General features: G+C 38.2%; 3 protein-coding genes across 3 annotated transcripts in view; all 3 read left to right on the top strand.

Annotated features, from left to right (window-relative positions):
- The first annotated feature begins 656 nt into the window (after positions 1 to 656).
- Positions 657 to 12,574, top strand: slc22a15 (solute carrier family 22 member 15). Its single transcript, XM_042502194.1, has 13 exons — positions 657 to 955; positions 2,401 to 2,550; positions 2,649 to 2,781; positions 4,180 to 4,344; positions 5,004 to 5,133; positions 5,946 to 6,006; positions 6,867 to 7,033; positions 7,759 to 7,899; positions 8,583 to 8,668; positions 8,983 to 9,091; positions 9,193 to 9,265; positions 10,473 to 10,631; positions 11,863 to 12,574. The coding sequence occupies exons 1-13, from the start codon at positions 872 to 874 to the stop codon at positions 11,899 to 11,901; spliced, it is 1,497 nt and encodes a 498-aa protein (XP_042358128.1). The 5' UTR covers positions 657 to 871; the 3' UTR covers positions 11,902 to 12,574.
- Positions 12,575 to 15,351: 2,777 nt separating this feature from the next.
- Positions 15,352 to 16,197, top strand: LOC121955047. Its single transcript, XM_042502843.1, has one exon. The coding sequence runs from the start codon at positions 15,426 to 15,428 to the stop codon at positions 15,849 to 15,851; it is 426 nt and encodes a 141-aa protein (XP_042358777.1). The 5' UTR covers positions 15,352 to 15,425; the 3' UTR covers positions 15,852 to 16,197.
- Positions 16,198 to 19,378: 3,181 nt separating this feature from the next.
- Positions 19,379 to 26,901, top strand: part of tbc1d12a (TBC1 domain family, member 12a) — a 28,008-nt gene continuing 20,485 nt past the window's right edge. Inside the window, 1 exon segment of the mRNA XM_042501903.1 lies at positions 19,379 to 20,411. Coding sequence (XP_042357837.1) covers positions 19,435 to 20,411 — 977 coding nt within the window. The 5' untranslated portion in view covers positions 19,379 to 19,434.

Raw genomic sequence — 26,901 nt, 5'->3', positions numbered from 1 at the left:
CAGGTTTATGTTCAGGGAAAACAACAAAGTTGTGTAAAAGTCGTTTCAGGGCCAGGCACACTTTTCTGACCGCCCTGCATACAGTTGCCTTGCTTAAATGCTCTGCATCTCCGACATTATACAAGAAGCTGCCATTTGCAAAGAACCGCAGCGCAACACACAATATCTGATGGGATGTGAGAGCATGACTGCGGTTGGTAATGTTGCAAAACGGTGCCGCTCAAAAAGATAACTGTCCGGAAATGCGAGAGCATCTATCCGCGGTCTGAAAACAATCTCCCGACGAATATTTAGGCCTAATCCTCTGCGCAGTAATGCTGCTCCTTCATCCACTGGATCATTAATGATAGGGCATGCCATTTTGACAGACGGCAGAACTCCGACACTCGCCTGCTGACTGAATGAATGAATGAGGAAATCAAATAGCGTATGTGGCTGAAAGAGGGCGGAGACAGAGAGAAACTCGAGGTTCATTGAAAAAAAAAAACCTGGTCCCGACCAGGTTAGGTTCACAGAGTCTGTTACTACGGTAACTGACCGGGAGCTTCAGTTACCCCTCTCTGTGAAACAGGCTAGAGTTACACTTCTTTCTCTGGTTTGAGTTACCTCCCTTTTTGAAACGGAAAACTCGAGTTTCCCTCATTTCAGGGTTAACAGACTCAGAGTTTTCACTAAACCTGCTTTGTGAAACGGACCTCTGGAGAATTGGTGTTATACTTTATATTTGAGGTTGCACTTGTTATTATGTCACTTGGGTAAACACAGGAGAGAAGCGAAGCCGGAAGTTAAGACGCATCACTCTCCCTCGTATTTCTTCCTCTTTGGTTGTGATGCTAACCCAGAGAGCCGCTGCCTGGCCGCCCTACCTGGGATGGATTTAGAAGAAGCTTTTCATGTTGTCGGCGAGTTTGGACCCTACCAGAAGCGGGCGGTGGCTGTCCTTGTCCTGACACAGGTTAGTAAAATTAAAAATAAGCGTTTCATACATGAGAAACAAGAGGAGTCCCTGCAACAACAGTCACAGCCGCGGAGCCGCGGGAGCGCTACGTGGCTTTCAGGCTCTGCTGGCAGGTTTTTAAGCGTTTATCTGAGGAGCAACACGGTAACATTTAGCGATTTAACATTTTAAACTCTGAGCTGCCAGCACTTGATTACAATTTAGCAGTGCTCGCGCGCAGCAAGTGCTCTTTCCGGGATAGAGAACTTTTCACCAGACTTCCTTAAGAAAACGGGGAAATTAGTGTTCCGTTGTTTATCGGCCATTTTATGAATAAAATGGCCCATAAATCGGTATGTTTTACAAATTAATATGAACTACTCTTTAATTCGGCAGGCCAATCGAAGAGTTTTTCGTATCTAACCTTCCTTATTCCAGCATTACTTATTGGCTAAAATACCAATACAGCGCCACATACCTGACTGAGCCCGCACTGTGAAACATGTCACTGTTGTTTACATGCTGGAGAAGGAAAATACAGATGAGGACATCAAACATAAGCCGAATTAATGACAAAAGCGCGCTGTTTCACTAATTACTTGAAGTAATATCCCACTTGGTCTACATGGTCTCAAATATCAAATGTATTCGCATATGTACGTCTATGCAAATGAAGTTTGTCAAAGGACAACTTTTTGAATTTAGTTTTCAGTTTTTGGCAGATTTAGGATCCAGGGTAGAACAATAGCTTCGCCAAGTGTTGATTAAAAGAAATAATGCTGTTAAAAATGCAGCCAAGCCTGTGTTAAGGAGCTACCAACTCGCCTAGAAATACAAGTTAAACAAGAACGTTAACAACAACATACAAATTAAAATTAAAATCAAACAAATGCCGCCTAGAAAGACAACAAAATAATTTAAATAAACAAAGCATTAGGAGACACAGGGCAACTGCTACATCAAGAGTCATAGGTCAGGCACATCCTCAATTCAGTAACTCTATATATAGACACAATCAACGTGTGTCTATATTTGGTCCAAATCTGGTCCAAATCTCGTAGTAAAAATACTTATAGGACACAGTAAAATTCTCCACTACAAGTTAAAGTCCTGCATTCAAAACTGTACTTTAATATCCAGTGTGCAGAAATGCAACATAATATAATGTTTTCTTTATTGCTTAATCAGCTTAACATAAGAGCTGTTTTGTTTTCGTTATCTTAGAGAAAGATGTTTATCACACTCGTCATGGATGCACCCTGTTCATTTCTATTAAAGCTGCTCAGTGGCCGATATGGCTAAAAATGCCAATACAGATAAGTGGCAAAATACCAAATATCACCACCAATAATCGGCCAGGACAATAATCTGTCCACCCTTAGTGTGCACAGATTTTCCGACCATGCTGATAGTTGCAGTGGCAGTGATGGTGGTGTGATTAGTGTTACGTGTGTGTGTTTCAGGTGTACATGGCCTGTCAGTCCATGCTGATTGTTCTGATTGGATTCACACCAAAGTACCGCATTGAGCAGCAGGACGCCATCCCATCCAGCCCGCAGGAGCTCCTCCAGCATGTCACCTTTACTGAGGACGTCGACTCCATCGTGACCGAGGTGAGTGAGCCAGAGTTCATATTTACCCAACACAGACCTCCGATGCAGCACGTGCACTTCTTTGCGTTATTTAAGTCCTCTGTCTCTGTGTCCTCCAGTGGTTCCTCATCAAGCAGCAGGCCTATAAGGTCAGTCTAGCCGGGTCGCTGTTCTTTGCAGGGCTTCTGGTCGGGAACGTCATCTTTGGGCCGCTCTCTGACCGGATCGGCAGGAGACCCGTCTACCTGACAGGTGAGGAAACCAGTGATTAGTCAGATTTGTCTCAGTGAAATTTAGGGCTTCCACGGTCGTGAAAAACCTGGAGAAGTCATGAAATTTCATGATAACATTTTCCAGGCCTGGGAAATTCCTGGAATAAGTGAAAATTATTAAATGTTTAGGGGAAAAGGAAAAAAGCAACTTGGTAAGACATATTCTACAAATTGCAGGATAATTTAGAAAATTGTTTGTAAAAAAAAAAAAAAAACAAAAAAAAAACAAGGGGAAAATGTCCCCGGGGATCCTTAAAAAGTCTTAACAGTTAAAACAAAAAATTAAAAAGTCTTGCGTGCAAAGACAAAATGTACTAGGTACAAGGTTCTATATTTTTCTGACATTGCATTGTTAAATCTCAAAATAGTAGGTAACTAAAAATAAAATCACACAATATGACTAGCACTGCTGTCACACAAAAGTCATGTTTCACAGTGAAGTGAATATTTGGGCAAAAATTCTCCCTAACCCTGAGTCAATGGTGTCAGGTCTTGTTTTTATTTTTTCCTCACAGTTTTAGTTATAGTGAAATCAGTCTTAAATTTAACACTGAAAAATCCCTAACAAGTCTTAAATTCCACCTGCTGTAAGCTGTAGGAATCCTGCGTATAACCTTTTTTCTTCACCAGCATGTTGTTAACTTGTCTGTTGGGCAGGAAGTGGGCAGTGGGTTTATGAGAACTTGCTGCTGGAAACAGTGAGATGAAATCAGACGGGGAATGTTGCGTCAAACCAAAACAAAGATAAAAAGAGGTGGATAAGGTTTGCCGCCAAATCAAAAATACACATTTTTTCGACCTGTAGTACTATATTTATCAACCTAGATTGTGTTGGTATGAGCTGTGGGTGTTGGAGTTATCGGCTGTAGAAATGTTAGCCTTTTTTCCAAACTAATGGAACTAGATTTGTGCCAAAAAATACCTCTGAAAAATGTTTCTTTCATAAATTATAATCCGGTTACTCAAGATAATACACAGACCTTGTTGTGAGCAGTTTCATGTGGGAACTGTTTTTGCTACGTCTGCAAGTACGAGGAAAAATCTGTATTTTGGATTTTGGTTTGAAGTTTTCATTTTAGAAGCTCAGAAGAGCTGCGGAGTCAGAGAGAACTCTCTGTGGGTTTGTCTGCATCAGATTACACAGAGTCACACTGATAAGATGAAAAAAAAGTCATGAGCATGGCTTTAAATCTCAACATTTGTCAGAGAGATATTTTTCCCTAAATTGTATTTATTTGTGTTTTCTTTCTGGTTTTGTATTAACTTGTATAAAGTTAAATAAACTCGTGTTTGAAGGCATAAAAACACCAAACTGTCTTTGAAAGTCTTTGAAACCAGGACGCTGCTCCTCCTCACTCTCCTCATCTCCGTCCCTCAGGTCTGTTTTTTGAGGTGGTCTTTGGTTACGTGACCGCCTTGGCCCCCAGCTATGAGGTCTTCGCCTTGTCTCGTTTCCTGGTGGGGCTGATGAACGGCGGCATCAACGTCGCCTGCTTTGTTCTCACTCAGGAGTACGTGGGCAAATCCTACTGGGCCATGACCGGTACGAAAACACTGAATCACATTATGTTCACATACGTTATATTATGTTGTGTTTCTGCTGCCAGTTAAGTTGATTAATTCTTTTGGATATTTGTCGGGTGATATAGCGAATGTTTCCTGGTTATACCCTCTGAAATGAGAGAATTTACTGTTTTTCTGCTTTGATATAATTTTAATCTAAATATAGAGTTAAGTGATATAATATAGAATAGTACCAAACTGGATTTTGGAAGGACATAGATGTACTGTAGGCTTTGTCTTGAAGAGGTCATGTAGCTGTATCAGGATTAAAGTGATCGCTCCAAATTAGGGATGATAACAATAAATCGATGATCAATTGATCAGTCCTTAAGAATTTAATCAAATCTTTTACATTTTTTCTGATTTTAACTTGAAAAACGGAAATGATTATACAAACAAGCAGACAGAGGACATATATACTGACAATGAAATACATAAAGCAAAAGATATTCAAAAAGGAGTGAGAAGAAACATAAACTTACTTCATTCCACCCTTCTCCATAAATCATTGAATTTTACTTAACAACGTTCTTAGTAATTTAGAAAAAATCATGAAAAAAATGATCAATGGATAAACTATGTGTTTATGATTTTTAGCCTGCGCTGATTTTTCACTGTTGGACTCTTTTTTTATTTCAGGGACGTTAGCCAATATGAGTTTTGCGGTCGGCATCGCCCTGTTTGGAGCTCTGGGCTACTTCGTCCGGCCGTGGAGGAGCCTCGCCATGGTGGCCAACTCGTCCGGTGTCCTCTTCTTCCTGCTGTCTGCGTGAGTGCAAACCTCAGAGAGACGAGTCGCTGCCTGCATCCACATAAAACCAAAACACATAAAATATACACATGTGGTTTTTAAAAGCATCCTCTCATTTGACGACTAAAACAAACAGAACAAATGAGATGGATTAAATGTTAAGTTAAAGATATAATAGTTTGATGCATTGCAGGAAGACTGTTTGAAGACTGTAACATGTTACAAACTTACCAAAGGTTTTGTATTTGTTAACCCATCGTGTGGGTCGGGGGTCCACTCTGAATGGACTGCAAGTGACTCGAGAACATGTCACGTTTGTAGAAAACACACTTTATTTTAAACTTAATTTCCAGCACAGAGCTTGTGTCTCAGGAAAAAGGAAAAAGCTTGGTAAAAACTATATTTTTTGCTAATTATAATAATTACATATTTTAAGATTTTATTTAAAATTATAATTTTTAAGATACAATTTTTAAGTCATTTCCTTTTTTTCCACTGTTTTTTTCTTAATCTTTTTTCTTTTCTTTAAAGTAATTATCAGGTATTTTCCTTGTACTTTAAAAAAAAAATTTTTTTTTTACTAATTTCTTGCTAATTTTTTTAAGCAATTTCTTCTTTTGTTGCTCATTGGCGTCTTCCCATGTTTTTGAAAGAAGTCAAACAGATTTGCTCAGGGTCCAAGCGGTTAAACAACATAAACAAATAAATGTAAAACCACAATCTACTGTTGTGATTATGTAAACATAATACAAAACCTTTGTAATCTTTTTCAAAATAAATATCCAGAGAAACACATTTGTACCAATACAATGATTTCTCTTCTCCTCCAGAACTCTGCCAGAGTCTCCTCGTTGGCTTTATTCTCAGGGTCAGACGGAGCGAGCTGAAGAGGTAACAGATATTATTAACTGATATATTAACTGCCATGTCTTGGTGGGTTTAGTGTTTATAAAACTGTTGCAGCACTGCGGTTTTTCATAGATTTAATCTCAGAAAAAAGCAGCATAAAGCTTGAATCATTATACCTGGAGGCGCTTTTCTTTTTTTTTAATCTCCACATCCTCTTACAACGAAATGAATCTGGGCAGAAAAGTCAGAAAATGTCTCTTTTTCTTAAATATTTTCCTTGACCTCAGTGTGAAACATGAACTCTGGAAAGATGGGATTTAGAAATTAGAAGAAGTTTGACTCAAACAAATATGCAAAGATAGTATGCCAGGTAGGGATGAAAGGGTTTCCAGTTTGACAGTAAACTGTGGTTAATTCCCCAACGGTTAATTATTATTTAGAAATGTTATTATCATTTATATCATCATTGATCATTAATATAGTGTTTGATTTCTGTGCTTTAAAAAAACTCAGGTAAATCAACTTAAGTTTAGTCTCCCAGATGCAGGCGCAGCATGTAAAACAGGTTTGTTTTGCTATTTCCATTTTTACAATGTGGACATGCAGCATGCAAACCCTCGTCCTCTACAGGGACACTCGTCCTCTACAGGGACACAGTCAGCTGAGCAAACATTTGAAAGAAAGGCTATCTTAAATGACACATGTTTCCAAAAGGTGTTAGCTTTTTTATTTATTTTAACATTGTCCAAAGAAAAAGTGCTGCAGATTTTTTTTGTGGTTTTTAATATAAAGCTTGACAAACTGATTGCCGTGTGTGCATCAGTACTTTTTTTTTTTAGCTCAGTTTGAGTTTTGTATCATTTTTGAAATATTGTCAGATATTGTTTGTCTGGTGTTTTTAGGTTCTGCACTACATGGCGCTGAGAAACGGCAACGCTGTCAACCACCTGATGTTGCAACGTGTCGGTGCTGCTAAAGCCCGTAACCATGACAACAGGGGTACGGGTGTCCTGCAGTTAGTGATCCATCCAGTCCTCCGTCTGAGGACAATGGTGCTCATGTTTGTCTGGTGAGTGCACTAAACTAAACTAAAAAAAGGTGTCTGACACAAATGGCATTGCTTTTTGCAGACGATTATTTGTGGCTACCAGCTGTAGTGAAACACATGATTTGCATCTAGTGATAAGGCCTGTCCCACAGCGTTGTGTGTACCAATAACAAAAACATTGCTTGCAATAGTCCACCTTCCACCTTCTCCTCCCCTGTCTTTATATTTTCTCTGTCACATACGCAGCAGTCAGCTCATTACTTACCTGCTGTATATAAATGTGATTGATTACTATTACAACACTCGCATGTTCATAACTGAAAACATTTTCTCTGTCACCACCATCTGTTTCACACCTTTTAACTCAACTTTTATTTATGTTTGGTCGTCTGTTCAGTTAGCTGTCTCAGTGAGCTCCTTTTTTTCTTTTGCCTTGTAGAGTAAAACAATTTAGTCTGATAGTTCTCTAGATATTTCCTCACTTCAAAGAGCTGTAACATTTTTTGCAGCACAGTTTACTGTAAACATCCTCCTCTGCAGGAAAAGAAGGAGCAGGATGAGCTTCTGAAAACTGAATAAAAAACAAGATAAATGTCAAAGTGCGGCTGAGTGTGCTGCAGATCAAAGTTATTACCAATTACCAAATATAAACACTGTAGATGCAATTTTTTAATTACATTTAAACGTGTTTCTGTGTTCATTATCATTGCCACTTACCGTGTGTTGTTTTTATGATTATTTTTCAGGTACGCGTGTAGTCTTGTGTACTATGGTCTGACTCTGGGGGCCAGTGACACGTCTGGTAGCCGTTATGTTAACGTAGCCATGTACGGCCTGGTGGAGCTGCCCGCCTACCCGCTCTGCATATACTTCATCAACAAACACTGGTAAGACACACACAGACACACACACACACACACACAGACACATGATAACACACACTGTTTAGCTCAGTGACAACCCAGTGTGACCTGTTACACCTGCAGCTCACACCTCAATGTTTGGTCATCATGTCTGGAGATGTTTGTATGAAAAGTATTAAAACCACTTGTCTGCAGTTATATGAGGTCTAACTGTGTGATTTGTTAACTTTCTGCAGTTATTCTTATTTCTCGCTGCCACGCAGTTTTGTTTTGTGCTGTATTTTTATGTACGGGAGAATATGCTCTTATTGTTATAAAAATCCTTACAAATGAATAAATGGCTCAGCAGAAATGGCAGAAAAGTTCATTTTGAGTTGTTTTTGCCTGAATGCGCATAGAGCCCAGAGACAAAAACAGGACCAAAAATGGGAGGAGGTCAGCCTGTCGGGTGTGTCACCAGTTTTGTGAAATATTTTGTCCTAAAACATACAGTCCAGAGGAATTAATGGACTTCTGGCTGACTTTCATACGTACAGAGCTATGTGGAAATGAGGCGTTAATCTGCTGGATTGTATGTATGTTGATATTTTCATAAACTGTCCTCAACTTTCTTTCTTTGGCTTAAAAAATGTTTCAAGCATGACCCAGATAACGTGAGGTGTCGTGGTTAGAGCATGCTGTAATAAGTTGTGCGTCTTGTTGTTCAGGGCTGGGAGGAGGAAAAGCATGTCCAGCTTCCTGTGTCTGGCCGGCTCCGCGTGTCTCTTCACCATGTTCGTCCCTGAAAACACAGGTGAGGCGGTGACGCTCGCTCATACAGACAAATTTACATCTAAGCACGACTGCTGCGAGCTTAAATGTGAGTGAGACAAACCAAACATGTCATCACCAGTCAAACATGTCCAGTAATTCAAACCAGTTGTTCTGGGAGGAGTTGTTCTCAAGTTGCACAACTGCAGTGTAAACCAGATATCAACAAATCGACAGTTTCACCACCAAATAAAAGAGAGTTGAGGCTTTTTACTTCCTCATCAGTTCATAAAGATTTTAAAGGCATTTTAAAACAGTAAGGCTTTGATCTCGTGACTGTTTTATTTGTGTTTGCAGGGACGCTGCTGAGCGTTACGTCGTTGGCACTTCTGGGAAAACTGATGGTCAGTGCAGCGTTCAACATCGCCTACGTTTACACCTCTGAACTCTACCCGACTGTTATCAGGTCAACTAACCATGCACAGTCTGCATGTTGAATTATTCACTCATATCGCATCACCTGAAGTTGACCTAATGTGCTATTTTTTGACGTTTTTTTTTTTCCAGGAACGCTGGTTTGGGAGTTTGTTCCATGTCGTGCAGAGTTGGAGGGATTCTTGCACCGTTTGTTCCCTCCATGGTGAGAATGTGTTTGTTTGTAGCTCACATATGTTCTCTTGACAAAACATAAGCCAGCCGGAAAGCACTTCATCTCAGTTTCTATGACTGAACTTAATTTAACATTGCTGAAGACAGCAGCTGCTGGTTTTCTGCTACGTCGATCAGATAGTTAGTGTTACTGTCTAACTTCAGCATTCAAAAGAATTTGTTCAGATTCACTAAAGTCACACATTAACACATACTCACTGATCGAGGCAGCTGCATAGACCAGCAGCTTCTGTGTTTGTGTGCTAAAACTATAGTTTCTCTCTGTTGTCAGCAGTGTGGAGGCTCTGGCGAGCATAGATGGGGAACTGAAGCTGTTAATGGCTTTTCTATCTTAACAGACTGATTAGGTCATGGTTAAGTAGTTTAAATACTCTTAATATAAAATATTATCAATATAAGTCTTAAACTTAAATTGTTTTTTTGTTTTTGCCTGATTGTTTAAGGTGGCTAAAGTTTGTTTTGCTGCTGCTTCTATCCACAACAGTTCATTTCTTAGTTTCTGTTGTGATTCTCCTGCTGCTTCCTGGAAATGGGTGTGCAAACTGACATCTACTGTTACTAATGCACTGACTCGTATGAATAAGTACTTCATACAGTCCCACTTAAAAAAATCCCCAAACTATCCCCTCAAATATAATAAACGTGCATCAGTCAACAAAGGAAGCAGGTACGTGGCCATCACGTCATGTTTACAGTACGTGGTTGTGCTGAACTGCTTTTAAAAATGACTTTGACGTATAAAGCTTTTTATAAAAAGCATAATGTCAGATTCACATTAGAGCTGACTTTGCAACAGAAGACATGGTGAAATGGAAAGAGCATGAAAAACCTCCCTCTGAAAGTGTTGATCTGAACTCTATGTTCACCTCAGTTAACCCATGCAGGCTGTGAAGTTTAGTGACACCCAGTGGTGATTTAGGTGACATCACCAAGATGAAGCAACTCAACCACAGGTTCAGTTTTAGCCAGAACATCCGCAAACAGACGTGCGACTTGTTTCAGACAACTTATATTTAAAGTGATGAGAAACTCAAACCTGCTGTTAACCCAATGATGGAGCAACAGATTCTTTTATGAATTATGTCAAAGAAATAAACAGACATGGAAAAACTAAATATATATTCAGATCACAATTAATCAGTTATTTTGTTTTTCTGATGTCATTGTGTTTATTGTAGCGGGCTCTCCACACCTCCATGCCCTTCACTGTGTTCTGTCTGAGCGGTCTGTCTGCAGGCTGCCTCGGCCTCCTGCTGCCTGAAACCCTCAACAAACCCGCAGCCGAAACTCTGGAGGAGCTCAGCAGCCCGACACACAGCCGAGTGCTGGAGAACAAGGTGACACGACACTGCACAGATCCCAGAGTCCTGGTATACACTGTGTGATGAGGCCATTTAATTGGACATTGGACACTGAAAATCCATTTACTGACAGAAGTATGTCCAACTCCACCATAGCAGGTGGAGCTATGCCCTCTAGTTAGTTGCCATAAACCTGTATTATATATACAGTGTTCTGGAAATTTGTTGTTAAATACAACACTGAGCCAGCTGTTGTCTTTCTGATAGTTGAATTCAAGCGTTTGCAAACGGACCCCTGCTCTCTCCAGCATGAGACGACGCAAAAAGGGGTCCATAGCAGAGGAGATGCAGCAAGAAAATGCAGTGAATTATCTTGAAGACAAACAATGATATGGTTTATCACACAGCATACGTCATCGTGCACAGTACAGAGAGAACAAAAGATTAACCCACAGTGGTTCGTCACAAAACACTAACAACGTGATCAAACAGAGAGTGCTACTCATGATGACATGATTAAGAGAGAGAGCTGATGATGAGAAATGGGAACTCCCATTACAACAGTCTATGACGCAGAATGAATCACATAACTGTCATAACTGTTTATTTACAGTAAACTTAGTATTTTCACCACCTTACCTTGCTGTAAAAAAAGCCCTCACTGACAGAGATTGAAGCCGTTATATTAAAAACACCAGACTCCATGAAAAAGTCATTTTACTCCAAGAAACACTGATGATATTGATTTTTTTTTTAGGTGGCTTAAATATGTTTTGCTGTGGCCCCGTACACAGCTGTACGTGACTTAGCTTCCATGCTGGTGTTGTGGGACTGTACTTTATTTATCAGAGAAGGGGGGTGACCGGGGTGTGACTTTTTTTTTTTTTATATGAAATAGATATAGACCTTTTCAAGCTTTATGTCCCTCACTGAAGCCAAAATCAAAAGTCCCTCCTCAGTGCTTATCTGTTTTTTCAAACTGCCTGACCTGTTTTGCAGCACCCTTCCCCCTCACAAGTAATGAACAGTCCCTATCCATAAACACCCAGGGAGGCCGGCGCAGCAACTAGGAGCACACGCAGATCCCAAAGTCCAGATAAAGTCCAACTGAGGTGTCTACATGGGAAAATAGTTTGACTTCCAAACAAATCCTCCAGATGTGAGATTCGAAAAGCTCAGTTTTAGTCGGACTTACATAATAACTCGACTTTTTCTAACATCAAGTAAACGTCCTGATTGTCTTACTTGTCTTTTTTTCCCCCTCCAGCCTCTTTTATATGAAGATGACAAAGCAAACCCCAAATGAAGCCAGCGGCCTCAGTCTTCATCACCGGAGCAGCTCGGAGCAGGGACGCAGATTGTCCTCACCTCATTCCTTAATGCAGAACTACTGCCTCAAAAAGCGGTGAACTGTCCCTTTAAATGAACTTAAAGGTCACCGTGTTTACGTCTGTGAACTATGACATTTCAAAGGGGGCGGGGACGTAGATGCCGTCAGGAGGAGGGCGTTACAGACTAACTCGACTGTTCCTCTTGGGTGTAATTTTACAGAAAAGCCGGACAGTCGACCTGCTGCCTTTTATTTAGTTTCCTGAATATTGTCACAGTTTTTGTGCCTTATTTGGAGGAAGAAAGCTGAGAGAGGGAGAGCGAGCAAAGATATGACGGGACGGACATGAGCGACATTCCAGAGATGTGGCGAAGTTTGAAAATCAAACTTGCTTTGAGCCACAGACTTTCCAAAACAGAGTAATCTGACATTTCAGTGCCGCGGGACACACACCACTCATACTCATATTTTCTCAAAATACAGTCAATTCTGATTTTTGGGGCCAAGAAATGATTTTGATCTAACCCATGAGATGTTTTTCTCGTGTCACTGGAGGTTCGCTCAGTCCTGTACACATGCTGAAGTTTTAGCATACAGTTGCTAAAAGTACACTAATTTTAGTAGTTCTGTTGGTAGCATCCACAACTTTTGACAANTTCTGATTTTTGGGGCCAAGAAATGATCTTGATGCTAACCCATGAGATGTTTTTCTCGTGTCACTGGAGGTTCGCTCAGTCCTGTACACATGCTGAAGTTTTAGCATACAGTTGTTAAAAGTACACTAATTTTAGTAGTTCTGTTGGTAGCATCCACAACTTTTGACAAAAGTTGGCAATCATCTTTTCAATAACAGCCTGACGGTCAGTCATGAACTAAAGGTCGGAGGTTTCTTGTGGGGAAATCATTATTATTGTGTAGATCAGATATTTTTCTGACTGCATTAAGCTGTTTACAGGTGGACCAAAACAATTCAATTCAGATTTACATTTATTTAATTATTTATTTGTTTTCTTCTGTCATGTATGGAGGGATTCAAGGGCAGAGACTAAATATTTAAATAATTATGATATAATTAAATAATTAAATAAATTAATTAATATATAACCCAATTATACAATGCTTGAATAAACAAACAAATGATATAATTAAATGCTCAATAAACATAGAATTATGTTATTAAAATGCTTAAATGAAGAATAAATAAATAATTATGTAATTTGGTAAATTAATCAATGAATAAATGAATCACATGTTATGTATTATATTATTATAAAATGCTTAAATAAATACACTATATTATTTAATGTTTGATAAATATATAATTATACCATCAAATAAATAAATGTGTTATTTGATGCTTGTCACCATCAATATATAAATCCAAAATTATTTAATAACATTTTATATTAATTCAATTATTTAGGATTTTTATTTTATATTTTTTATGGTTTTATATATTTAGTTTCAGCCCTTAAAATGGTCAATAATTCTCAAGGTCTGTGTGTCTGTTTCTGTGTTTCAGATGTAGTCTTTGCTTCCCAACAAATCTGTAATCCATAAAAAGACAGAAACACATTGATATAAAAGAGGAAAAAAATTACGCACAGTGTCAGCAACAAAGCAAGAGGCGTTCGTAACTGTGGGATGAAAAATAGAAATCCATCATCAAAAAAAAAAAAAAACATCACTTTGGAGCAAAAACTTAAAAACTTCTTCTGTGTGTGTGAATTTAATTATTTCATCACTGCCGTCTGTGCCTTTAACTCTGAAGATTTCAGATGTGAAACGTTGAAAATAAATATTATGTAACATAGTTTTGAGATGTAAATAGAGACGTTAAGATATTAGCTACCTGAGATGTTTTATATGACATCATTTTGTATTGTGTAAACAATCATACTATTGCAGTGTGTGCTATGTAGACAATGTCTGTGGGTCCTTATAATTTTAAATGATCTATTTATGATGAAGTAAACGCTTGAATAATTCAGCTATTAGACGTGTCATTTCGTTCACGCAGATGACGCTCAGGTGAATGTAGAACATACTGTTGTTTTTACTGTGTACAGTTTAACCCTTAGAGACTGTTTGGTGCATTTTACGAACTTTTCATTCTTTACTTTTTGGTAATTTGGCTGTGTTCATGCATATGGCAAAAATTTTGTCAAGACTGTATTTTTGTTTAAACTTTGAATTTCCAGCTCAGCTCCTATAATTAAGTCTAAAATACACGGTGTTGACAAAATTGTTACATTTCAACTATTAAGTGCATAAAAAACTCCATTTAAAACCCAACTGAAAACCAATTAAAGCATAAAAACATGCATTGTATTATTTCCGGGTGTCATTCTGGCCTTTTGCCTTCATTTTTACTATTTTCCACCTGATAATGTAATTTTTGACATATTTGGCATATAGAGAAAATACATGCTATTTCCACTGGTTGTACTGTAACAATCAATGTTGCTGCAAATCATTGACATCTCAGGCTGTGATAATAGAAATAAAAACAAGGAGAAAATCTACTCAGCATGTAGTATACTGAAAATAATTCATATTTTTTTAAAATGTGTTTTTACATCTTAAAACACAGTGGCATCATGACAAATACCTGGTATTTAAAGGGTTAAAATGCTGAAAATTAATATATTAATATATATTGACATTTTATATTTATGATTAGGACTGATGTTGGTTAAAAAAAATAAATTTAACGAAAGTAGAAAATCATATTAATGTATAATAATTTTTATAGCCTGATAATAATAATTAAAAAATAATAATGTAAAATGTAAGTAATTTAAGGTACTTATACTTGAGTATTTTCATCTTGTACCACTTAATACTTTCTACTACATCTCACAGGGAAATATTGTACTTATTTATCCGACTCAGGCCGTAACAGTTTCTGCAGACAGAAGGAGGAAGAACACAAGTAATCTTTAGGGAAGTCTAAATAAAGATTTAATCTCAAACTTTTATTGAAATATTCAACTCTCATACTTCTCCCAGCAGTGACAGAAAAAGCAATTTTAACTGAGTTCAAACTTTAAACAATACAAGCACTCATACCGAAGTACACCTTGCTGAACTGCAAATAGACATAAAATTAATACAAAAGGGGGCAAAACAACCACAGACAGACACAAAATGACCTAAAGAAGACACAAATCACACACAAAAAGAGGCTAAAACATCACAAGGTCTATTTTTTCTCACCCTGTTGGAGAGATGGTGGGGCCTTTTGCATGTCTGTGCCCAGGGCCCCACTATCTTACAATCCACACCTGATTTAGTTTCACTTTGAGTTAAATAAGTCATATGCACAAAGTGTATAAGCTACTTTTTGTACTTTACCAAACAATTGAACTTTGCAGCCTAAATTATCATCACGCTGAGGAACATAAAACAGGAAGTGGTCTAATGTGGCCTCTGAACAAAGAAGAGGCTGATCTGAAAACAGATATCCTCTTAGTTGTGTAGCCCTTCGATCAGAAGACATGCAGACGTTTACAGGATTTTTGCTGCTGTTGGTGGGGCTGAATTTCACTCTGGCCGCAGATGAAAAGGCGTATTTCATGGCGGGCGGTAAACTGAGGTTAGACCCGAGGCCTGCTCCGACTGAACCGACCGCCACCATCCTGTGGAAGTTCAAAGGTAACCTGGTGGCTGAGCTGGTGGACGTTTCGGCTCCTTTGGATGTGTACGACACATTTAAAGGCCGCACAACCGTGGACAAAAAAACTGGACGTTTGGAGATCAGCAGCATGACTGCAGCTGACGCTGGGGTGTACACGGTGGAGATCAACAACAGGGTCCAGCCTGGAGGCTACGATGCTGAGATGATCAAAGCGGTCACTGAGCCTGAGGTGGCGTTTAAACCACTGTCATGTGCGCCCCCCATGGACATGCACCGTGGCGTGTGATGGGGGCACCACAGATGCTGGACCCGTCACATACAGCTGGAGGATGGGAGAGGGTGAGTGGACGGAGATGCAGAAGGAGATAGTCATCACCGAGGCTGATCACTCAGAGGTGGAGACCTTCACCTGCCGGGTTGCGAACCAGTTCACAGAGAAAGAAAGTAAACCTGAACACAATCCACTCTTCCAAAGAAAACCTCTAGACTCTGACCTCTGGATTAAAGTTTTAGGAGCTGTCATGAAATCCTTGGCAATCTTGACCCTCTTAGGGACTGTTGGCTACTTCATGTGGTGGAAACGAAAGGCACTCAGGAAGCTGATCTGTCCATGTGGGAGCATGAAAGGTGATGATAATGCATATATTTTTCTGATGAAAATGAACCCTTTGAAACATGGGTTGATATCATTTTTTTGTGCTGATATCTTTTGTGCTTTTCTTTTGAAAAGATGGAAAAAAGTCCTGCAAGTTGCAAAAAAAAAAAAAAAAAAAACGTAAAAGGTGAAAGTTGAAATATCCTGAAGAATAGAGAAAGGGGAAAAAAAGGCTTGAAAAATGTTTGAAAAATGAATTATTCTAATTATATATGTATGATTGTTAATTTGAGCTTTTTTTTCAGGTCACATACTTTTAAATTAAATTAAAATTAAAATAAATTCTGTTTTGTTTTATTTTATTTTACTTTTCTGTTTGCTAATTTCCAGGAAACTTTATTGTTACTTATAACTTTATTGTAACTTACTAATTTCATGCTATTTTTTGGATGATTTCTTATTATGTTGTTCAATGCCTTTTTCTTATGTTCTAGAGAGAAATCGGACCAATTTGCTCAGGTTTTAAAGGGTTAAAGCAAGTCAGCAACCATAGAAAGAGAATATGATGTGTTTGCAGTTAAATATGAAATGAAAATATAAAATATGAAAATTTTTATTGCTTTAAAAATAGCTTTGCATAATATTGTCTTCAGTGCTTTATTAACAGTCTGACTTTGACTTTTGTTCCCAGTTTACACTGATGAGAACTGTGACCAACTGTATCCCAAAGCCATGTACGGGAAAAAATACTGCCATTTCTTATTGTTTTTTAGAATCGAAGTATTTATGGTTAGTTATGTAATCTATAATTTTATTTTTTTTCTTTAAATTATTTAGGTTTTGGGATATTTTTATATTAAATTTTTTTTTTTTTTTTATTTTTGAGTTGTTTGTTTATATGTTGTATTATTTATGTTTGTGTTAAATGAAAGATTTTTTATATATATACGCATAATTAATTTTTTTTTTTTGTTTATAATTGAGATGTTTTCAATTTTTTTTATTGTTTTTTGGTTTGTATGTTAATTTTTTTTATTTTAAAAAATAATTGATAGATTTTGAAGTTCTGGTTTTATGGTTATGGGTTTTTAGGGTGTTTTCACTTTAAAAGGAAAGGAGACTTTTTGATTTTTTTGTTATTTGGGATCGTAAGAAGTTCATTTTTATTTGATGTTTTGATTAGTATTTTTTCATAATCGGTTTTTTTTTTTGTAATTACTTTAATATTTTATAAATGGGGCAAAATTTTTTTTAAAAAAACAACCAAAAAAAAAAACAGCAAATTTTTTTTTTTTTTTTGTATTTTTAAATTTTTTTTTTTTGTTAAAAAATTAATGAGATGTTTTTAAAAAAACGCCTCCACACAACCGGGAGATCATGTTGGATTTGGTGGCGGCGGAGGAGTACCTCCCCGGGCAGATGACCGGCAGCTGTGTGATTTCGGGGGGGGGGGGTTGCGGCGACCACGGCGGCCTGAACGGATTTACTGAGTCATTCGGTCAGGAGGAGCTTTTTTTTAAAAATTTATTTATTTATTTATTTTTCAAAATTATTATTTCTACTCTCTCTTTTTATTTTGAATTATTTTTTTTATTTGTTTTTTATGATTTCTATTGTGTATTTATTTTTTAAAAATATAAACACAGCTAATATTTCCAAATACAATGCTGGGCTATAATTTAAGTTTTACAGTATTTATTTATTTTATTTTTTTTTTTTCTTTATAATATTTATATCATTAAAACAATACCCACAATATTCACCATATTACCTACACAGCACAAGCCACCAACAGATGCCACAAAAATGAGTTAAAAAAACAACATCCAAACAAAAAAAAAAGTAGCTTTTTTTTTTTTTTTTTCATTTTTTTTTCCAAAATTATATTCTTCTCTATTTTATTTAGTTTGAATTATTTTTTATTTATTATTTTTTTAATTAAATATTATTTTATCATTAAAACAATACCCACAATATTCACCATATTACCTACACAGCACAAGCCACCAACAGATGCCACAAAATGAGTTAAAAAAACAACATCCAAACAAAAAACAAAAGTAGCTTTTTTTTTTTTTATTTATTTATTTCCAAAATTATATTCTTCTCTATTTTATTTTAGTTTGAATTATTATTATATTATTATTTTTAAATTAAATGTTTATTTATTTTTTTAAATATAAATACAGCTAATATTTCCAATTTTTACATACTTTACATTGACATATTCTCATCTGCTGAGTTCAATTTTTGGCAAACAAAAAGGTCCCACTCCCTGAACATAAAGTCCCACCATTTTAGGACATAAGGAATAATTAGCATAGGTAAATATTTTAAACTATGTCACCAAATTATTTTCGAGTGTTTCCTTATAATAATATTAATAATAATGGTCATTTATTATCTTTTAAAAAACAACTTTTTGGGTATTTTTCTTGCAATTTCTTTTCATTTATTCCTTCGCTGGTCATTGCCTTCTTACCATGTTTTAAAGGAAATCAGGCCAATTTGCTCAGATGTCAAAGCATTTAAATGTTTGGCTTTTATCTGTATTGAACCATTTATACACTGTATGTGTACTTTTACTCAAGTAAAAGCAGTGTTGTAAAGTTACAAAGTAATACCACTTTGCAACATAAAGCACTACTATCTTATGGGCATAAAGAATACATCTGTCTTTATGCTTCAGTAGGAAAAAAAAACAAAACAAAGACAAACACTAAAAAGCTAAATGAATGGTAAAAAAAAGAAAGGACACTATCTATCTATCTATCTATCTATCTATCTATCTAATCTAGTCTGTCTCTTTACGAGGATACAAACAAAGAATACAGAGAACCTGTAAATTGCATTAAAACACCAAAAAAGTCTTGGCAAAATGGCTTCTTCAGACTGAAGTCAATATTTAGTGTGAAACATGAAATACAACCATAACAAAAGGAAGCACGAACAGTAAGTATTGAGCTTTGGACATGTCTTGGCTGTAACCTTAAATCTCGTATTGTGTACCCAAGAGACTCCAAGACAAAAGTGGAAAAGGAGGTTAGACTTAATACTTGAAACTTCAGCCTGTTGAAGTTCTTTTATTCTGAAATATTTGTGATTTTTGGATGTATTTTAGTAAAGAGACTACTAAAAAATAAATGTCTATTATCATTACAGTCTTGCTTACATAACAAAGTTTCAGGGGGCCTCAGACTTTTGCACAGTTCTGCAGTTATGATATTGTTGACCAGAAATTTAATGTTTTTATTCTTTAGGTCACGAGGAGCAAATGTTGGTGAAAGGAGGAGAAGGAGGAGGCATTGCAGGGACCACTGCCGCTTCCTGTCCAGCTGTGCTCGGGGGTCGGGTTTCAGGGGAGATGCGGCAGCACCCTGCAGGCGAGAGCGAAGGGGAAACCCCGGATTCTGACGACGTAACTCCGGGAGAAGAGGCCAGAAGAGGCCTGGACAGGCTGCCATGCGCGGGGAAGCACCAGAGGAACTGCGCCTGCATCACCGCGGCCCTCCAGTGTCCAGATGTAAACATGCCCAACGGGGATGTTGACAGCTGTCCCGGAGCAGATCTAGCTTACTATAAACAGACAGGCGTGTTTTCCAGTCCATTGCTTCTTGGCCAGAATCTCGGTTTGTGCGACGTGAACTGTGAGGAAAAGAAAGTTGCCAATGGTGGTTTGCACATCGTCACCACCAAGGGAGAAACATGTGACTGGCCTGACTCAGACCATTCCCCCGAAAACAGTCATTTTGACCAGGAAAACGGAGAGTTGGGCCAAAGCGACTGCCCCGGAGCATTGGTGTCCCAGTGTTTGGGGGAGACTGCGCCAGCCGCAGCAGGACTCCCTCCCTTCCTTGACTCCTCCAAGGACTCCCCCAACCTGGGATCAAGTGCCAAACTCCCCTCGCCCTGCCTCTCCAACGTGAACGGTGACAGTCCGCTTTCTGAGCCCAACATCAGGGAGGACGAGGAGGATTTCAGTGACCTCAGTTTGCCCGTCAGGCCACAGAGTTTGAGGACTAACCTCAACCTTGCGGTGTCCCTCAGCTGTGATGCCACCCCGTTATCACCCGACGAGGATGGGGGCTTTTATTTTGGAGACGAGGGCTACGAGGAGGACTTTAGGAACGTTTTGGAAGTGGGTCGCAGGCAGAGCGCCCCAGACAAGCTGCCAGACCTGAGCGAACAAGCAGACAACCCGGACTCCAAGCTGATGCCAAAGAGGTTCGGCATCGCTGATTTCTTCACCAGGTAAAATGAACGATACACACACACACACACACACACACACACACACACACAGCCTGTCAACACACCATCAAATGATGTGGTTATAAAGCCCCAGTTACGACTGCATGCTAACCACACAACCACTAATTTAACCTAAACGCACTCTCAGTACCTGATTTTTTATCAGTGCCAGTGGAGGATCCCCCGCATCGCTGATAGAGGTCCTAGCTGTCCCTAATGTCCTAAAATCCTAAAAACATCCTAAAATCCTTAGAAACATCCTAAAATCCAAGAAACGTCGTTAAATCCTAGACACATCTTAAAATCCTGGAGATGTCCCAAAATCCTTGAAATGTCCTGAAATCCTTGAAACATCCTTAAATCCTAGAAACATTCTGTAATCCTAGAGACGTCTTAAAATCCTAGAAACATGTATGTGGCTGCTGCGACTGGCCCCTGGCTTCCTGTCATTTTGGAAAAGTGGCCCCAATGCAAAGCAAGTTGAGTAAAGAAAAGTGATGTTGTTCCAGGTTTCAAAGGGTTAGCTTTTTAGGGAGTCCAGTACTTATTTATCTTCTGTCTTAAAATATGCACCAACTGCTTGCACGCCACACACCAGAGCTGCAAGTCCCCATTAATTTTCATCATCATTAAAACAGTGAAATTAGCAAATTATAGACCAGTGCCAGCGTGGAGAGCTCAAATAGCTCACTTACTTTCATCTGTTAAAATCCCAATTGGCTTTATTAAATCAGTCTGATCGGAGGCCAAAAATACACAAGTTCTATTTTTTATTATGAGAGAGAAAAACAAATAAGTGTTTCAGCATTTCCTCAAATCCAGAGATGACCATAAATTCCAGACACAACAGATTTCACCCTGTTTTTCGGCAGGCTGAGTTGTTTGCAGTGGAAATGAAGAGATGCTGTTTGCAGCCTGGAGAGGAAACAAGTTTATCGAGGTTGCAGACCTGAGCCTCTGAAGCAAACTTGGCTCGCAGGCTAATAACAACATTAAATTGGTATAAAACACCTTTACAACAAATATTTTACTGTTGCTACGTCCTTGTTGTGACTCTCCGTCCTCTTCTATACTTCCACAGAGAGTTCCTCATATTCCACTTGTATTATTTTACCATAAACACGGTCAGTCTACATTGTACCCTCACCTTTAGCTGGTCAACACTGTTGCAGGATTGGGTGACTTGAAGTCCTTTTGGACGTGTGTTTACAGCTCCCACCTCAGCTCGTAACCTCCATCTGGTCCGGATGTCATTAAATGAAAACATGTCAAGTTTTAATGAGGATCTGGCATTTTGTTCAGCAACTGCAAACGTGACAAACTGGTTTTATATGGAGATGTTTGTGGTTTCATTTTCTACTCTAAAAATGAGGTCATTGTTTGGTCAGCGTTGACATCTGTCCAATGAGAAAGAGATCACGATGGAAACATTTGCCACACACTCCCCAGTGTCCGTGTTAGTGAGGGCTTTAGGTTGTTTTGGGGTATTTGACACAGTCGGTCCACGATGGCGGCTTTGTCCGACAAACACCCCAAACCGCAAACTTTTAGTTTACAGTGATATATAACAGACTAAACCAGAAAAAACGCAAACCGAAGAAGCTCGCACCGCAGAATGTTTGACATATTTACATGAAAAATGACTTAAATTCTCAAAGTTGTTGATTAATCTACTAATGGTTTCAGCACAATTTCCACATGGTCACCGGGCGGCCTCTGACTGCATCAAACAGCGGCTTTTCTCACTGCACTGTCTTTTTTTGTCACATGGATGGACATGGTGGAGAGAGAGAGTGTGGTTTTAGCTGGTATGGAGGACTAGCACTGGGAATTTCCTGTTCCAGTTACAGGCAGCTGTGTACTTAAAAATAAGGAGAGACTTCTGGCTATAGAAACTCGGGCGGACACATTTTGGCACGTAAACTAATGTAGTGTGTTTGTGTTGTTTGATGTGTGTGTCGTATATGCAGTATATGAAGTTGAAGTATGGATTTTTAGTGTAAAGTCACGTATGAAGTTAATATAGAAAAATGATGACAAATACTCAGTTGAGTAACAGTCACTATGGAAATGATCAAATTTCAAAATCATTTGATTTGCTAAAAAAGAGAAGAAAACCTTCTGGGCTTCCTAACTGTGATCATAAAGACGGAAATATAGAGCAGCCAGCTGCAAGATGAATTTTTGATTGATTTTCATCCAACAGTAGATGATGAGATTGTATTTAAAAACACAACTCGACTGTATTTCACAGTAGGTCGAGTTTGGTAAATTTAAGAAACTCACATTCTGTCTAAGTGATTATTTTAAAACAGCGGCTCCCGAACCTTTTCTGCCTGTGATTCTTTGATTCAAAGGAATGTCTGCTTCGTACCCTTCATCACAAGGTGACAAAAATGACTCTGAGCAGTTCAGTGGAAAAGTGATTTTCCCTTCTGTTTCTTTCAGATGTTTTTTTAATGACCTTCCCTGAAGAGGTAAAACTATCCTGCGTTACAAGAATAAAATGAGACAGGAGTCAGAAATAGTGTGGTAATAAGAATTTTGTGTAGCAGAATATTGATAGTCGCATTATCAGCCCTGATATTCATCTCAAGACACCTTTGATTCGTCTTTTTGGGGCCCTGACCCTAAGGTTCAGAGCTATAGATTGCTTATCAAGGTAACACTTTTTTGGATGGTTCACCTACAGATAGTTGGGCATATTTGTCACATTTCAACAGTTTAGAAATTGAGATTTATCAGAGCACCTATTTCACTTTATCCTGTGGACGTTTAACAGATTATCTCCAGAGTGTATGTGACAATATTTTTAGAATAATTAAGTTAAACTTGAACTTCTCTCTCACCCTTTACTGCATTGGTAAATTGTCACAATCTCTATAGACAAACATCTACACACAAAGCAAAACAGTTTAATCTTAAAATCTCAGCTAATAAGCTGCAGAAATGTTACAAATATTCTATTAACTATCTGTACTATCCAACAAAGTGATGTCCTAATCAGAAACACCGGTTTACATGTACTGTGGTCACATAAATGAATGAAAATGATGAAGACTAATCTTGAGGAAATTAATTTTTATTTATCAAATACAACTTAAGCAACATATTAGTCATTCAAGTTCAGTGTGTTGCAGCAGTTAATTGTGTTTAATTTGATCCCACTTTGATCTTTGTCGGGTCAAAAATGAAAATTTTGGATCTTTTGTCAGGTCAGAAATTAATAAATTTTGGATTAAGTTCCAAGAAAGATTGAAACATTGTCTTCATTAAACCTGCGTGGCATGGTGTTACTTTCTTCCTCACGTACGCTGTTTTTTTATTGCCTTGCACCTACGTGGCGTGCATATAACTACTCTCTCTCCCACCACTTAAATATGTGACATTACTTTCCAATCAGAGCCTGTTGTCATCAGCATACCAACACATTAATTATATCCATATCAAATGCAGTCAGGGATGGATACTGAGGTGGAAAAGGATTGCTTCAAAATGCATGTTGCATCACAACACTCTTGTGTTTTTCTCTGCACATTTGTTGATTTGTGCTCATAAGGAGTTTTTTTGCAGAAGCATGGATACTCTCAACTGTTTAAATGCTGTTTGACATTTAGCAGCTAATCAGATTTCTGCTGCAGAGATCTAATTGTGTTCACTTTTGAATATCTCACAACGGAAATGGAAACACATTTCTCATATTCAAAGTTGGGAGTAATCAGATTACTACATGCACTGAAAACATTTGCTTCCATGGTGATTTTTCTTGGTTTCTAAGCGTCCAAGAGGGGCAAAGATAATGTGGGTTAATTCCATATTTAATATCATTTCTGTTCTTATAGCGGGTTTAAAGAGGATGTTAGCCGGGTGAGATGACCATTTGACACTTACCAGCTTCTTTTCAAAGAGCTGCAGTCTGGAGCCTTCAGCTGTGTGAAAGCTTGCATGTTAATCATGCCCCAGTTCAGTGTATGTGCAGTAAGTGACACAGCAGGGTTCATTGAGCATTGACTTAGAGCAGCCTCTTTCCTCAGGGCTTAGCCCACATTCACTGCTCCCTCTGCTCCTCTGCTTTCTATTTCTGAGGCCGATTCATCACACGTTTAACCTCTGCACCGCTGCCGTGAGATGCTGTGTCTGCCCGCCCACCAGGGGGGAAAATAACAGTTTCTCAGTTCCTGAAAAGTTGATATCTTTGTCACAAGATGATCCATTTTAGATCAACAAACAACCACACTCACAACTAAAAAATAGTGTAACTACATCTGAAACTTAGTTTGACCTTTTACAGTAGCATGCGTTTTTCTGTGTCACTCATGACATTTACTGTATTTGATGCGACTGTGGAGACAGAGGACTATGCAGCCTAGATGAAATATTATTTTTTAACACATTATTTCCATATTTTCTTTCCCAAAATTATCCTTAAATAAATGACAATCTAAATAATTTTCAGGTACAGAAATTAGCAAGAAATTAGTAAAAAGTAAAAGAAAATGTCCTAAAAATAAGTAACAAAAAACCAAAACAGAAAAGAGAAAAATAAAAATTATAATGATTCTGTAAAATAATTTTAAATGTATAAACATTATAACTTGAAGGATAGTTCTCTAAAAAATCCCTTGCTTTTTAAATATTTTTTCTGATCTACTTATTTTTTTGCAGTTTGTGTGAAACTTCTTGCCACGCTAAACATTGCCTTTTTACCCATGTTTGTGAAAGAAATCAAACCAATTTGCTCAAAGCTTTAAATACTTCTGAAAGGCGTTTGAATGCAGCACGAGTGACAAGTGACGTTGATTCAAATTTCAAAGGATTAAATCACAATGCACAAAACAAAACAAATTACTATAAAAAAACAAACAATAGAAACTGCCACCAAAAAATTGCTTGTTGATGCCTATAAAGTTATTTGCCACAAGTTCTCCTAATAGTTTGATACCTTTACCTCCTTATCAATACATGATCATGATGTTTCTTTGAGCCAACCTTGTTCTTTTGAAACTATACATGTCCTGGCCCTAAAAACTCAACAGTACCGTTCAGATGCTGGTGTCAGGCTCGTGGTTCATAGCGGACCAGAATAAAGAGTTTTGGTGTGGCAGGCTGCTTTTTGGTGCTCAGACAGACACCAGAGAAGCTCGTGGAGCCTTTTCAGAAATCAGAGTAGAGGCGAGCAGGTTGGTCGAGGAGATCAAAGCTGCGGCCTGGAGGCAGACAGATCGTCGGGTAGTCGAAGGGATGTTTATTCAAACCTGAGAAACTGCAGGAGGGAGAGCTCAGGCTGCTTTTACAGTCTCATCTCCTCTACTGTGCGTAGATGCTAAACACAACACTGTCTCACAAATATGATGACAACAAGCACAGACATAAAAAAAACATAGTTTTTGGTTCAAGCAGACATTTTCAAGTTAATGTAAGTTTAAAAGGGGCTTTATGTACAAATACTTAAGGTCACTCTCTGCCAGTAGCCCTTTTACACAGAGACCAAGCTATAGGGCTGCAACAAAGTGTACTGGTTTGGGGGGTGTCTGGTCTCCAGTGGGACTCCTCCCTGCGGCTGCTGTTATCAACCAATAAAGAAAACTTTAATAATTACCCATTCATTTTCTACGTACTGTATTCATCCATAGCTTATTTATTTATTTATTTATTTACCAAGTCCAGTGTTGTAGAGCCCGGAGGAGTACTTCCTCTCTGACAGTCAAGTCGGATCAAAGCCTGTGATCCTGTGGTGAACCCTGAGCTGTTTGTCAGGTGATGCAGTTTCAGCAGCTCTGTTAGGGACTTTTATTAGCAGCAGCTAACGTTTGCATCCTCCTTCATGTTGCGTGTTTCTTAAAAAATGTGGATCTTTTTGCCTGTTTTTCAGATGGTCAGAGTCTCTCCATTAATGATTTACTCGTTTTTTGTCAGGTGACGTATCACTCGCAGTGCTTTGCAACTTAACGTAACACATGTAGAGTCTTTCCTCTGCTCCGCTCTGCTCTGTGTGACTGTGGGTGTGTGCACACACGTGTGCATGTGTGTGAGCGCATGTAGGGGCGAAGTCCCACCCGAGCAAAGGAAAATTTACAGCGACGCCTTAGAGACGGACATAAATTAGATAAATAACATAAGCATATTAAGTTTATTGAATTAATAAGAAAACACAGTCTAAACCTGTCCTGCATGAAAAGTGACCTCAGATGACTTCTGTTGTTTGGCGCTATATATAGAATAAAATGAAATAGATTTCATTTGGTATGGGGAAACACTGGTCTGATCCAGTACTTTTCAGACCTCTGAATTGTCGCCCATATCTCAGACTTCTTCCGTTATTCAAATAGATCTGGTGCTGCTCATTGATTTTGTTGACTTTTGGGATTGAGAATTGGGGCGTAAATTTATTTTGAGAGCCAGAGAAATAGTGTTGAGACTGACGCAGCTGTTCATGTTAACCTCCAGAAATATTTACTACAGTATAACGTAAAACAGCCCAAATAAGGCC

This window comes from Plectropomus leopardus, chromosome 15 (assembly GCF_008729295.1).
Source record: "Plectropomus leopardus isolate mb chromosome 15, YSFRI_Pleo_2.0, whole genome shotgun sequence".
Classification (NCBI taxonomy): domain Eukaryota; kingdom Metazoa; phylum Chordata; class Actinopteri; order Perciformes; family Serranidae; genus Plectropomus; species Plectropomus leopardus.
Note: the sequence above shows the minus strand (reverse complement) of the source record. Positions and strands in the feature narration are given on the sequence as shown.

Excerpts from the sequence above, each read along its gene's own strand:
- slc22a15 (XM_042502194.1), top strand. The coding sequence starts at position 872 with ATGGATTTAGAAGAAGCTTTTCATGTTGTCGGCGAGTTTGGACCCTAC. Across the intron at positions 956-2,400 it reads CTGTCCTTGTCCTGACACAG|GTGTACATGGCCTGTCAGTC; the intron begins GTTAGTAAAATT and ends TGTGTGTTTCAG. Across the intron at positions 4,345-5,003 it reads ATCCTACTGGGCCATGACCG|GGACGTTAGCCAATATGAGT; the intron begins GTACGAAAACAC and ends TTTTTATTTCAG.
- LOC121955047 (XM_042502843.1), top strand. The coding sequence starts at position 15,426 with ATGCAGACGTTTACAGGATTTTTGCTGCTGTTGGTGGGGCTGAATTTC.